Here is a 12,778-nt window from a genome sequence, read left to right as displayed (position 1 = left end):
GCTAGTAATCTTCTTGCTTTGAAGCTAACGCCCCTAGTGAATCCTCAAGAAGAGGTCAACACTGATGAAGTAGTCGCTGGTACTTCTTTTTTTGCCTCAATTTCGAATTCCTCCTTCCATCTGTCCAGAACCTGGGTGTATGCTGTCTCAGTAGTTACACGATCAAAAGTAACAAGTAAATCATATCCAGCCCGCTTAAGTCGCCATAAACTGGGATGAACGTAATGTAGCCAATGTTGTAGTGCATGTGCTGTTGTCTCTTCTTCCAGAAACCGGCCCGCGTGAGGGAGCCTGAGACGAAGATGAATTTTCGCTCCTTGTTTGAGCAGAGCTAGGTTGTCTAAGCCAGTCAAGATGCTTCCAAAATAATCGTCGGCGGCTGGAAGGTCGAGAACGACAACTATGTTGCGTAATAGTTGCTCGGGCTTGAGGCCAAGCCCAAAGCGATCATACCACAGCATACGAGGGAGGTGATCGAGAACGATCGCGGGACGGCAATACTGACGAAGATTTCTTGGAACGTAGAGATAAGGGGTAGAGTTGTGATCCCACTCACGAGTGCCTCTTGGAAACTCGAGATGGAAGGTAGCGTTGTGATACCAGGACTCGGTCAGTTCCTTCTGTACTTGATATCCGAGCACGCCAATACGCCAGTAATGCGCCCCACATAACCTGTCCTTGAAGGTACAGGGAGAGGGGGAATACCAGCGCTCTGATAAGAAGTGCAGCGGTGACGACATAGACGGGATAGTCGGGTAGGCTGTGGCGGCAAGCGCAGGTTCTGTACAAACGGTAACTTCCTCCGAGGTGATGTGCTCGTACACCATGTCTCTCAGTTCCCTTGGAAACTTGTAGTGCATGGCTGCGCAGACGTTGCGGGAGTGAAATGAGTTATAGGCGTCGCACTCTGACCTGAGACTCCACTGGACTCTAAGGAGCTGGCGGATAATACGTCTTAATGACTTTCGATATGCTCCATGATGGGGGTGAGGACGCTTCGGGGATTGACATCGATTTTTCTCGTCGATGAGCGTTCGCTCCTGGCTAACGAGTCCATATAACCTCATTACGAGATTCGACTCGGGTCGTTCTGTACCGGCGTATCTCCGGATAGATTCCTGAAAGGCCAGAGATCCGTAAGTGTTCGTCAACATAGCGGCTTAGGTAGCTACTTCGTGCAGTCTGCTGGTATTGGGTATGTAGGTGTTGTTTTCGATATGCAAATTCCAGTGGGTCGCGGCTCCAACTTTGTATGCGCATTTTGCGCGCCAGCATTTGGTCGAACCATGGTTCGTTGACAACCTGAGTCACAACTGTTTTCTGGGACTTCCACGCTTTGCACGATTCGCATGGAGGAACCTGTAGTTAGGCTTGATTCTTAATGCTGTAGTTGTGAGTAGTTCATACGATCTAGAACCCTGTTCAACTGAACTTTGGTGGCGCGTAGTTTCACAACTACTGCCTTAGTCGTCTCCGCGAAGCCTAATCCAATACTTCTCCATCTATGGTCTTGACGTGCGCTAGAACTGGCTCAGAGGACGTCGATATCCCCCAGAATGACAAGCTAGACGCGAACGCCGCACTATCACGTCGCCACTCCGTATGCAATGTCGCATGCATCTCATTGGCATAACAAACATCGCCTTTGCGAGACGTCAGTTACGTTGTCGGCCGCGGTCTTACCCTAGCGTAGTCCAAGTCAACATGCCAATACTCTTGTAAGGTGTAGAACATGATATAGCCAGCCAAACACATTGTTGCTGCTGACAGTAGCGAGCTAAGCGACTTGCCGCCGTGCCCAGGTGCGATGGACCGTCCCGCAATTTTATCGTATACGGCGGCTCCGTCATCTTGTGCATGTCAAGAGAGGCTGTGCCAGGGCTTGGTGTCTTGGGGCGGAAATATTCATCCTGCCACGTGCCAGCGGAGCGCGAGCATGCCCAGGTGTGGTCTGATAATCTGCAGCTGTTATGCGGCATTCGGCCGTTGTCCGTAGAGACGGATGTTGCATATCGCGATTCCATGGTTCGATCTTACATGCGGGCCATTTCCAGACAGCAAACATATTTACTGCTAGAGTTGTTCCATGGTAGTTTGGTTGAGGTGAAGGTACTAGGTTACCAGATGCAAGATCGAAAACGGCATGGAGTTCCACCACGGGCATAGATTTTCCCCCGACCCGCTCTTTACCCCGCACACGCTACCGGCGCCCACTGTTCTGTCAAGCTTCACCACCCATACCGTCGATAACGGTCGGCCGCCAAGTGCCTTATGTGCATCCCCCATGCGGCTTTCTACCTATAACATATCGCGACCCCAGATGCCAACCAAAGGGTAAGGCTTGACCTTGTCGGCTGCCAAGTGGACCCTTCCCCAGATTCGCTACGATGATCCGAGAAATAGCTTGGAACAGCAGGTGTTGCGGCAAACATGGGACGATGCTAGTCCTCATGCATTTTCCCCGCGGGGTATGGCTGTAGTGATGGCGAGGTAGCATCATGAAGGATGGCTCGGCAATGAAAGCCTGCAAAGCGAGGCAGCGGGCATAAGAGCACAACGCCCTTCGCTCGGAATGCTCATAATCAGGCTAGAAACCATACTCTATCCATTAATCTTACGATCAATCTCACTCAATCTTAAATCAACATATGGGTTGCTTTAACACTCATGCATCCGGTACTCTGGACCCGCCAGAGGTCCGCAATTGGCGGATCCACCTCATCGCACTCATCGCCTCGATGTCTGCGCTAGCTAGTAAGTATGACGAGAACTGTTGAAGTCTGAAATCTAACGTGGAAACAGTGGGTTACGATACAGCTGTTATTGGCGGGACTATGGCACTCGAATCCTTCATTCGTGACTTTGGCATGAACGACATTGCAAAGAGCAATCGTGACACAATTCAAGGCAACATCGTTTCTACATTCCAGGTAGGTTTCCGGAAACGAGCTGCTGCCAAGTCGTCGCGGACTGACAATGAATAGGCAGGATGCTTCTTCGGAGCGCTTATCGCTTTCCCCTTCGCGGAACGCATTGGGCGAAAAAAGACTATGATTTTTGCGTCCGCGGTATTCCTGCTTGGCGGCACACTCATGACTGCCTCTCAAGGAAGTCTCAACATGATATACGGCGGTCGAGCAGTAGCAGGCCTAGGCATCGGCGCATCAAGTATGGTCGTGCCTGTCTACATCTCTGAAACAGCTCCACCTTCTATTCGTGGCAGATTGGTCGGTATCTTCGAAATCGCTTCTCAAGGTGGAGGTATGCTGGGCTTCTGGATCAACTATGCTTGTGACCAGACCATTAGCGTCGAAGGCCAGACGCAGTGGATCGTCCCTCTTGCGATCCAGCTCATCCCCGGTCTGCTCTTGCTTCTCGGTGTCGCATGGTGCCCTGAGTCGCCTCGATACCTCGCAAAGAAGGACAACTTCGAAGGGGCAGAACGCATCTTGTGTAAGATTCGGTGCCTCGACGAGTCACATGCGTACATCCAGCACGAAATGAGCGAGATCCGCGCGCAAGTCGAACGGCGTAGCGCCAATCGACAGAGCAAGAAGCAACAGTTCATGAAGCTATTCCAGAAGGGTGTGCGCAACCGCATGGCCATTGGTCTTGCACTCATGTTCCTGCAGTCCTTCACTGGTGTAAGTATATACCATCTGCACGGCATGATAGAGGCTAATCTGTCAGGTCAACATCATCACTTACTACGCACCTCGCATCTTCGAAACACTCGGTATCTCGGGAACGTCGCTGAAGCTCTTCTCCACTGGATTTTACGGTATCGCAAAGACACTCGGCATGTTCACCTTTACCTTCATCGTTGTCGAGAAGGTTGGTCGTCGCAAGGGCCTTATCTGGGGAGCTGCACTCGGCTGCATACCCATGTGGTACATCGGCGGCTATGTCATGAAGGCTGATCCAGCTGGTGCTGCTTTGAGAGGCGATGTCACACGCAACGGCTGGGGCTACCTTGCGATGGTCTGCGTCTACGTCAACGCCTTCATCATCTGCGCTACGTGGCAGGGAATCACGTGGACTTACGCTTCCGAGATCTTCCCACTCGACATCCGTATGCTTTGCGTCTCGCTCACTACAGCGGACACTTGGCTGGGTTCCTTCATCATTGCCCGCAGCACCCCGTACATGATCTCAGATCTGGGCTATGGGGCTTACTTCTTCTTCGCTACCATCTTAGTCGCAATGGGTATCTGGAGTTTCTTCTTCGTACCCGAGACGAAAGGTATCAGTCTTGAGGAGATGGACGCCCTCTTCCTAAGGCCGATGCATCAGGCTGTTTGGGCGCAGCTTCGCGGCAGGCCGATTTTGACCGAGGAAGAAGTCATTGCAAGGAATAAGGGTATGGAAAATGAGAAGGATGTTGGTATTGAGACGATTGAAACAGTAAAGAGATAAGACGAATGAAGGCGACGAGGGTGTGCGATCGATGATGGCCGAGAACTCGGCGTCATTCCCCTTGTCGCCAAAGAAGGCGGGCGGACGCGCTTGGACCTCTTCAAGGTTCCTGCGGCATTCAATCAACAACTCCGTCTTCATACTCTTGAATCCTCCTGGCGCTTGTGACAGATGATGAACTGATATTCTGATATTGACTCACATTGCTCATCTTCATCGATGCTGCAATACTAACTCAACGTGCCTAGCCCTACAGCTTTCCGGGTAGGGGGTAGTGGCTTAGGTAATCATGGCTTGGCACAGATCGCGTTCCTCCTCACTGGAAAGCTGGCCTCCTGCATTATCGCTCTGACAACCCAACCTTACGAATTAGAACAGACCGCAGACTTTCTCCGACGACGTATATCGCACGATGGATCACTGCTCGACATGGACACCAGAGCTGCAAGCGGTCCCATCGCCCCGGTAGAACACGACGAGCTCTGGCGCCCGCATTCAATAGCGACTTTCCACGCGACAGCACGACCACCGAAAATCCTGTGAGACGGACGAGATGTGGAGAAGTAATTGCATTTGGTGTCTGACAGCCACGGTCGCGTCAGTACCTCGATGACGGTCGATGCCTGCAAAGATTGCCGAGGTACCCATGTGCGATGATTGGCTGAAAGAGCGGATGATCTACGGCGAAAGGGGAGCTTGCGCAGTGCCGAGGCATCGTCAACGAGCTGATTGGTGGTCGGACTATAAGAGGAACTCACCGGAAGCGATTTGTAGACCGCATCCAGATCTGTTGCAGGGGAAATGGACTCTTGCATCTGGCCGTGCGCGCTATTTGTCGATCACCTGGAGCCACGACTCCGGATGCTGGGGCATAGGCTGTCGTTCTCGCTTTCGCTTGAGCCGTGGACCGCTCTTCCTACCACGATCATAGGCTACATCATGCCCCCGAAGACGCTTAAACCCTGGGGTAGCCTCCACTACCGCTCAGGCTAAACGAAGACCGCCGATGATCTGCACACAACACCGACAAAACTTACACTATCAACATCGTGCTGACAGACTAGCATCTAAATCAAATCGCCCTAGCGTGCTGTCAACTTGACTTATAACAGGCGTTCCCCAACATGGAAGTAAATGATCCGAGAGTCTTGCGTGACTTCCAACTCTATACTCTCAGTCATCCCCTACCTCCACGATGGCATTGCACATCGCTTCGTCCGTGGGCAAAGCGCTTTTGCTATGCTCTTTTGCGTCAACAGTCCTGTCAGCGCCTGTTGAAAACGGGCCAACTGTCACCCTTGCCTCTGGTGTCATCATAGGAACCACGACCAAGCCCTCAAACCAGCCTTCATTGGCAGCCTCAGCGAACGCCTACTTGGGAGTTCCTTTTGCCAAGTCACCTCCGCTTCGATTCGCGCCACCCGAAGCAGCAGTACCTTGGTCTAGTCCTCTTCAGGCCCAAAACGTCAAACCATCATGTATTCAGCAGTTTTCCGGCACTGGCGGTGTCCGCGATAGAACCATAGAGTACTTCAATGACCCTACCTTTCCACCGCCAGAGGAGAGTGAAGACTGCCTGTATCTCAATGTCTACACACCACCGGATGTAACATCTTCAAGCAAGAAGGCTGTCATGTTTTGGCTCTTTGGAGTATGCATCTACTGCCGATTTACTCAGACTCGACAGTATGCTAACACATGCAGGGTAACTTAGCTTTCGGAACTGGGGGACTAAAGTACTACGACGGAAGCTCTCTAGCAATCAACGAAGATGTCGTTGTAGTCACCATCAACTACCGCACAAACAGTGAGTGTCTCTGTCATTCCAAGTCCAGAAGTTCTGTGACTAACATGCCAAACTTAGTCTTTGGCTTCTCGAACTCGCCCGAAATACCCTTCGGCTCCCAGAACGCTGGCTTCTTGGACCAGAGATTCGCATTGCAGTGGGTACAGGATAACATTGCGCAATTCGGAGGCGATCCTTCCCGCGTCATGATCTTCGGCGAATCCGCAGGCGGGGAGTCAGTGAAGCAACTGTTGGCCAACCCACCCAGCCCACTTCCGTTCTCATCGGCCATCCTTGAGTCTCAGAACGCGGTACTTCCCGGAAACGGCCTCGTCAACTACAAGCAAGTGTTGCTGCATTTCGGCTGCACGGACATTGCGTGTCTTCGCAAGGTACCTGCCGTGGACATCAAAGCATACATTGAGCCGAACTCACTCGCATTCCCACCTGTCAACAACGACGGTACATCAGTCCCCGACGTTAGGCTCAGCATCTCCACCGGAAAGTTCGCCAACGTACCAACAATGCTAGGAACGAACCTAAACGAAGCACGTGCTTTTTTGGCAGTAGCCGGTGTAACGGACGGCAAAACGGCCTTGAACAACTTCTTCGACCAGTACAACATCACTTCGCAGGCCGTTCGTGACTCCATAATCGCAGCGTATGCTGCACAGGGTATCACAGACTTTTACGAGCTATCCGATAGGCTCGGCACAGATTTAGTCTTCACATGCACCACCGCCAGACTAGCGAACTACCTCGCCATCTCTGGTCGCACAACCTATCGATACCAGTTCACACCCGTATTCCCTTCGGTCGGGATTTTCCCCAACCCAGGCGCCTACCACACTGCCGAGATTCCTGAGGTGTTTGGCACATATCCACTTTCGAGTCAGTTCGGTACTGCGACGCAGCAGCAGATTGAACTGAGTGCTTTCATGCAGAAGACTTGGGCGAACTTTGCGAAGAACCCCGCTGGTGGCGTTGGATGGCCCAAAGTGGGCAGTGCGCTTGGCAAAGAGTTGGGTGTGTTGGGCAAAGACGGAAGTAGTGGTGTGACTGTTCGGCCGCTGCTGGAGGCAGACTATGCTTGCCCACTATATGCAGGCGTTGAAGATCTTCTGGGCTTGTCTTTCAAGTAGACGAGATTGTTACGCCCCGCAAACAGCTATGTAAAATACTATAAAGAGTTATTCGTGCTTAAGATGTTATGAGCATCTACGCTTGATACACCAAGCTTACAACGAACAAGGTGATTACAACAGTTGCTAATACCCCTGCGAAGATGCTGAACCCAATTGTCCTTCTACTACTTAACCTCCCCGTAGCAAAATCCTCCTTTAAGTCCTTTTTGACTAAAGGTATCGAGAAAAGGAACCCAATACCAGCCAGCCAATAACCAATAGGGATAATGATCGCCAAGCACAATCGTGTCACCCTCCTGTAGCTTTCACTCGTCGTCTCCTCATCCATCAACGACAGGCCAATGATCTGAGGCCCTGAAGAATAAATGAGAACTTGCACACTACCCCAGATAGCAAGACCAAATGTCTTGTAGCGCGGTGGAAGAAGCAGCGCGATGAGCGCGAAGAGACAGCCCAGCCAAAGTTCCGCTGTGACGTAAGCAAGACTCATGACGCCGTAGAGAATCTTGATGCCTTGGTCTTCTGAGCCATTGGCGACGTCGCGAGAGAAGACCATGAGGAGAACGAATAGGGAGCTTATCATGCCTCCGATACCAGTCAGATAAACAGGCGTTAGTTTCGTACGTGGCCATAACACCGAGGTCAGGATGCCACCACTTAGCACCGCGACTGACCCAACGACACCAACGATGATGCCGTAACGCGAGAAGATTTCGGTATGCGAGGGATACGTATCGCCGAGATAGCTGGGCATGTAGTATCCGAAGACGTTGCCGCTCAGTTGACGGAAGCCGGCGGAGAGAACGAGGAGCCAGAAGGAGTTCATGCGGAGGATGTAGGTGAACGTAGCATGCAGATCAGACTTTGCTGCTTTCAACCTCGATGTACCTTGGATGTGCGGTGGTATATCGGCGAAATCCTCGTCTATGCTGTTGCTGTGATGGCGTGCGTGCATTTGAACCAGACTTTCTCTTCTCTTTGGTTCCCACAGGACGAGTCTCAATAGCACTGCTACAACACATCCCGTGATACCGATGGCTCGTAGAGCTATGCGCCAACTCGTGCCGGTTTCCGTGAACGCAGTAGCGATCTGGCCACTGATGGCTTCGCCAATGTATACTCCAACATAGAGCACACTCTCTCCGATGAACACGTTCCTCCATCCCACCAAGTCGCTAATGAGACTGATGGATAGTGCCTCAACACTTGCCTGTCCGATGCCCATCCCAAGTCTTGCACAGAATAACTGTCCGAAGTTGTTTGCTAGAGACTGGAAGATGACGCATAAGCTCCACCATGCCGCTGTAACGCACAGAACCCATACGCGAGCTGAAGTATAGTCCGACAGGAAAGCGATGGGAAGAGCGAGTATGGCGTAGACAATGCCAGTTGCGTAACCAGAGAGAAGGCCATATTGTGTCGAGCTTAGTGAAAGATCTGCTAAGACAGAGGTTTGGAAGTATGATAGGATAAATTTGTCGTACTGTGCAATGAAGTAGTTGACAAATAAAAGTGCAATACAGAGGTATGCGTAGGCGTTGTGAAGAAGCGATTGCTTAGAAGTAGGTGCATGCGTGGTCGGTATCACCTCGTCTTGGTATGGTCGTTTCCTTCCCTCGCCATAGGGACGTTTCATATCCATTCTTGAGCGATCTCGTTTGTAGTGAGATGTGAACCTCGGGGATTCCAGGATAAGCTGTGTCTAGACTCGTTGGATACCAAGCGGTGGCGTAAAGTCGATGACGTAGCGACCACCACACCCCCGCAGCCGAGATACCCGTTGCGGCATGAGGTTAGGCGTTGCTGCGATCTGTAGTTCACAGGCAAATCCATTCTCCACAATGCCTAAGCCAGAACCGCAACTTCCCCTGGGCAGCTCTTCGACACTGCGCGGGTTTGCCGAAAGCTTCTCGTTCCACAACTCGCCAGAGGCATTCATCACATCGCGCATCATCGATTTCCAAAGACAGCACCCGGAGGCTGTAGAAAATAGAGCTATCGTTCGGGCAAAGGTGCTGAATCGCAATGTCGCAATTGTCTCCTCGCATGCGCAAATCCATCAAGTCCTGGCCCAGGATGCGGCAGGTTACGAAGCCAGTGGCGCATATGCTGAACTGATGGCACCGTTCTTTCCATCACCGAACTTGTTACTGACGGATGGTGACGAACATGCATATATGCGTCAAACATGGGAAGCGAGAATGGAGTCTCTCAAGAAAGTGCTAGCTCCTGCAGTATCTGAGCGGGTCAATCAACATTTCTCTGAGCCGTCAACGTCAGAGATAGACATGTATGAGTCTCTGAAAAGGCTTTCATGGAAGATACTGCTCGGAACATTCCTGGGTCTCGACCGCGACAACAGTCTCTTCGATACGTTGGAGAGCCTACAGGAAGACCTGCTTCGAGGCCAATTCTCGCTGTTCCCGGTGACAGTGAACACAGGTTTCTGGCACTCGCCTCGAAAGAAGGGTAAAGAGGCAAACAAGAAGCTGCAAGACAAAATTCTGCGTCATATGAAGGAAGAAATAAAAGCATGTCCATTTGTTGTTGCGGACCAAGGCGAAAGAGAGGACGTTGCAAAGCATTCAGTCCTCTTCACCAGCAGTCTCGCGGTCAAAGCGCTAGCATCTCTTTTGACAGCCTTCCTGTCAAACCTATTCTTGTATCGGACGAAGGACGGTCGATCGCTGGCCGATACTTTGGCCGGTGAAACTGAACCAGGGAGGCTTTCGCTACGCTTACGCGCTATACTATTGGAGACTGAACGACTTAGCCCGCCCATTGTAGGCGTCATGAGACGGTCAACAAGAGATAACGTCATTTCGTCGCCGGGGGAGCAGCCTGACATCAGAATACCAAAGGACTGGGACTGTTGGTTGTACTTCGTGGGCGGTGGCCGTGATCCATCGACTTACGGGTCGACTTGGGATGTGTTCGACCCAGATCGATATCTTGACAAGGGTCTGGCGCCCGGTGTAGCCTACGGAGCGGGTCCGAAGACTTGTTTGGGTCGCGATGCGATTCGCGAGATCGCGCTGGCTGTGGCAGAGACATTTTTGCGCCTCGGAATCCAGATCGATGGCAAGATTAAACCGCGTGGAGTACGCGGTTGGCTGGGGTGGGAACCGAACGATTCGGTGATGCCTGAGGATTGGGCTCGAGATATGAAGCAGTTGCCGACTCAGAGACCGTCAGACCCAATCATGATACGTGTGTCGCGTAGCTATCTATAGCAATATTTCAATGTATTCGTCGTTTGATGTTCCTCTTCGCTATGTTGAAAGCCAGCATGGTCCACCAGATAGCGTTCAGCCCAACCAGCATAGCGGTTCCGATCTGACATCGTTTCCTGAGCATCGCATATGCTTGGTACGGACCAAGGCCATGATGCTGGCCGTATTTCGTCAATATCCAGTAAACGACACCGAATCTTGAAGCGGCGAATATTGCCAAGAAGGCCATATCTAGAGCGGTGTTCGATGCTCCTGTGCGCTGTCGGTTCCACCATCGCACATGCATCAGTGGTGTACTGCCGTTCATCAATAAGAACGCGGTGATCACCCACATCCCCTTTTCTTTGCCGGCTGCAATGTACGCTTGTAACACGAGTAACGCGGATGAGAGCAGCACGTGATGAACGAGAGTGATGGGTGAGTCTCGGGCCACAACGCGTAAGGCAGCGCGAACTGCTGACTGGTCCTTCTCGCGGCGTGCATGAATCATCGCATAACTGTCGTACAGGAGGTAAGCGGTCTCCCATGCAGTCAGCGCGTTAGCCAACTTATTGTGACCGTTGATCGTAGGATTCCGCGAATCGTCTAGGTGGTGCCTCTGCTCGTGAGTGTCTTGAGGGGCTGATCCTGGTGACGGGTGAATCGGCCATGACGAGTATCGCAGTAACAAAAATGCAATGATCGAAGATGTTGTGGCATGCGCTGCTGAGACGGCCTTGTTGAACCTGATTGGTTCCGCTGACATTGCCAAGGTTTGATATCGCGAAACGCTGCGTTTCAGAGCGATGGAAGTGCCATGCGGATAGCGTGTTGATGAGAAGCGATGCAATGGTTGCAGTGGCTTCTTGGGCGCTCCTCGGCTCACTGGCACTCATGGTCCGTGCGGTATGCACGTCATCGACCCCTTCATCGCAGCCACCGAGTTGAATCCGATCCGCAATCACCATCATCACGTTATTCTCAATTCAAGCGATTCGCAGGAATGTCTCGTACACTTTACATCTTATACAATGCCGACGCATCTATCATGGGCAAATTGAGGTACGGTTATCGAAAGATTTGCCATTCTTCAGAGGAGAACCCAGCTTGTGCAGCCTGTACGCTTCCCTCGACAAATTCATTCGTCTGATAATGTGATCAAGTATGCTGATCCCCGCAGGTGATATTACACATGGCGGATTATCGTTGAAGGAAACACCAGCTTGGGTAGAAGCGAAGAAAGCAATAGAAGCCGAGTCCGGATACCACATCGTGCAGTGGCATAGAGACGAGCTGTCTGTAGAGGTTCGTGGCTACCGTGAGATCTTCAGAGTAATAGGGTCTAGGAACTGACCAGTTGTAGGTGAAGAACTTCGTCGAATCCAACAACATCCGTTATCCGACCATACTGTCGAGCGGAAGCGGTGGTAGTCTCGCAGAGACAATGAACAATTCGGAGCTTGCGGCTTGTAAAGGCAATGCACAAAGTGTCATCTCGAGGCTTCGAGAGAAAGGCATCATGCAGCAGAAAGCGGTCTCTCCTTCTCTGTAGCGAGTTCCATTGGATACAAGTTAGCTCAGCGCCTGTACGAGCCAATTTGTCCTTTGAGCAATGCCTAAGCATACTAAAAGGGCCATTGTCCATGAGAGATGTTGCAGATAGGAAGGAAACATGAGCATGGCTGTGAAGAAAGCCGCGCTTTCCGTCCCTTCGATAAGTGCTGGTCGCATTGCCACGTTGGTCAGCTCTTTAACCCTGTTTCCATCTTTTCCGCTGCCCTTGCGCTTCTCGAGAATGGCGCCAGTGTAGAACAAGACGAAGTTGTTGACGTGAAATGATGATTCTAACACAGCCACTGAGAGCCAGATGCTCTTTGCATTGGGCTCATCATTACGTGCTAAAGCGCAGGATATAGGAATGGCCGAATAGACGATGAAGTCGCCCAAGAGGTCGAAAAAGCCGCCAACATCCGAGGACTGGTTGCGTTTGCGGGCGACAGCGCCGTCGAGACAATCCAGTACCCTGTTTAATGCCCAGAATATGATACTCGCTAAAGTATTGTTGGATGCAGCGTAAATACAGGAGATCACACCCGAGGAAAAGGCCAGAAACGTGATAACTAGTGGCGAGCAAATGGAGGGGACGAGCGGCGTGATAGAATCGAAGAGCGTGTCTTTAATCGGTCGAAGCTGGATGTCTAACATGACTGCGGTAGATG

The 12,778-nt window shown here is 51.6% G+C and overlaps 4 protein-coding genes across 4 annotated transcripts; 3 read left to right on the top strand and 1 right to left on the bottom strand.

The window, feature by feature from the left end:
* Nucleotides 1-2,648: 2,648 nt before the first annotated feature.
* Nucleotides 2,649-4,416, top strand: J4E93_003425 (uncharacterized protein; the record flags this gene model as incomplete). Its single annotated transcript, XM_049341362.1, has 4 exons — nt 2,649-2,754; nt 2,803-2,930; nt 2,985-3,644; nt 3,691-4,416. 4 exons carry the CDS (start codon nt 2,649-2,651, stop codon nt 4,414-4,416), a joined length of 1,620 nt encoding a protein of 539 aa, XP_049200867.1.
* Nucleotides 4,417-5,611: 1,195 nt separating this feature from the next.
* Nucleotides 5,612-7,344, top strand: J4E93_003424 (uncharacterized protein; the record flags this gene model as incomplete). Its single annotated transcript, XM_049341361.1, has 3 exons — nt 5,612-6,067; nt 6,121-6,223; nt 6,281-7,344. The coding sequence occupies 3 exons, from the start codon at nt 5,612-5,614 to the stop codon at nt 7,342-7,344; spliced, it is 1,623 nt and encodes a 540-aa protein (XP_049200866.1).
* Nucleotides 7,345-7,420: 76 nt separating this feature from the next.
* J4E93_003423 (uncharacterized protein) lies at nt 7,421-8,989 on the bottom strand (the record flags this gene model as incomplete). Its single annotated transcript, XM_049341360.1, has 1 exon — nt 7,421-8,989. One exon carries the CDS (start codon nt 8,987-8,989, stop codon nt 7,421-7,423), a length of 1,569 nt encoding a protein of 522 aa, XP_049200865.1.
* A 199-nt stretch (nt 8,990-9,188) lies between these two features.
* On the top strand, nt 9,189-10,580 carry J4E93_003422 (uncharacterized protein; the record flags this gene model as incomplete). The annotated part of the gene is made up of 1 exon (XM_049341359.1): nt 9,189-10,580. One exon carries the CDS (start codon nt 9,189-9,191, stop codon nt 10,578-10,580), a length of 1,392 nt encoding a protein of 463 aa, XP_049200864.1.
* Between the last annotated feature and the right edge of the window lie 2,198 nt (nt 10,581-12,778).

The sequence above is a fragment of the Alternaria ventricosa genome (assembly GCF_023758065.1).
Source record: "Alternaria ventricosa strain BMP 2768 chromosome Unknown scaffold_5, whole genome shotgun sequence".
In the NCBI taxonomy this organism is placed as follows: Eukaryota; Fungi; Ascomycota; class Dothideomycetes; order Pleosporales; family Pleosporaceae; genus Alternaria; species Alternaria ventricosa.
The sequence above is the reverse complement of the archived record's forward strand: the minus strand, read 5'-3'. Positions and strand labels throughout refer to the sequence as shown.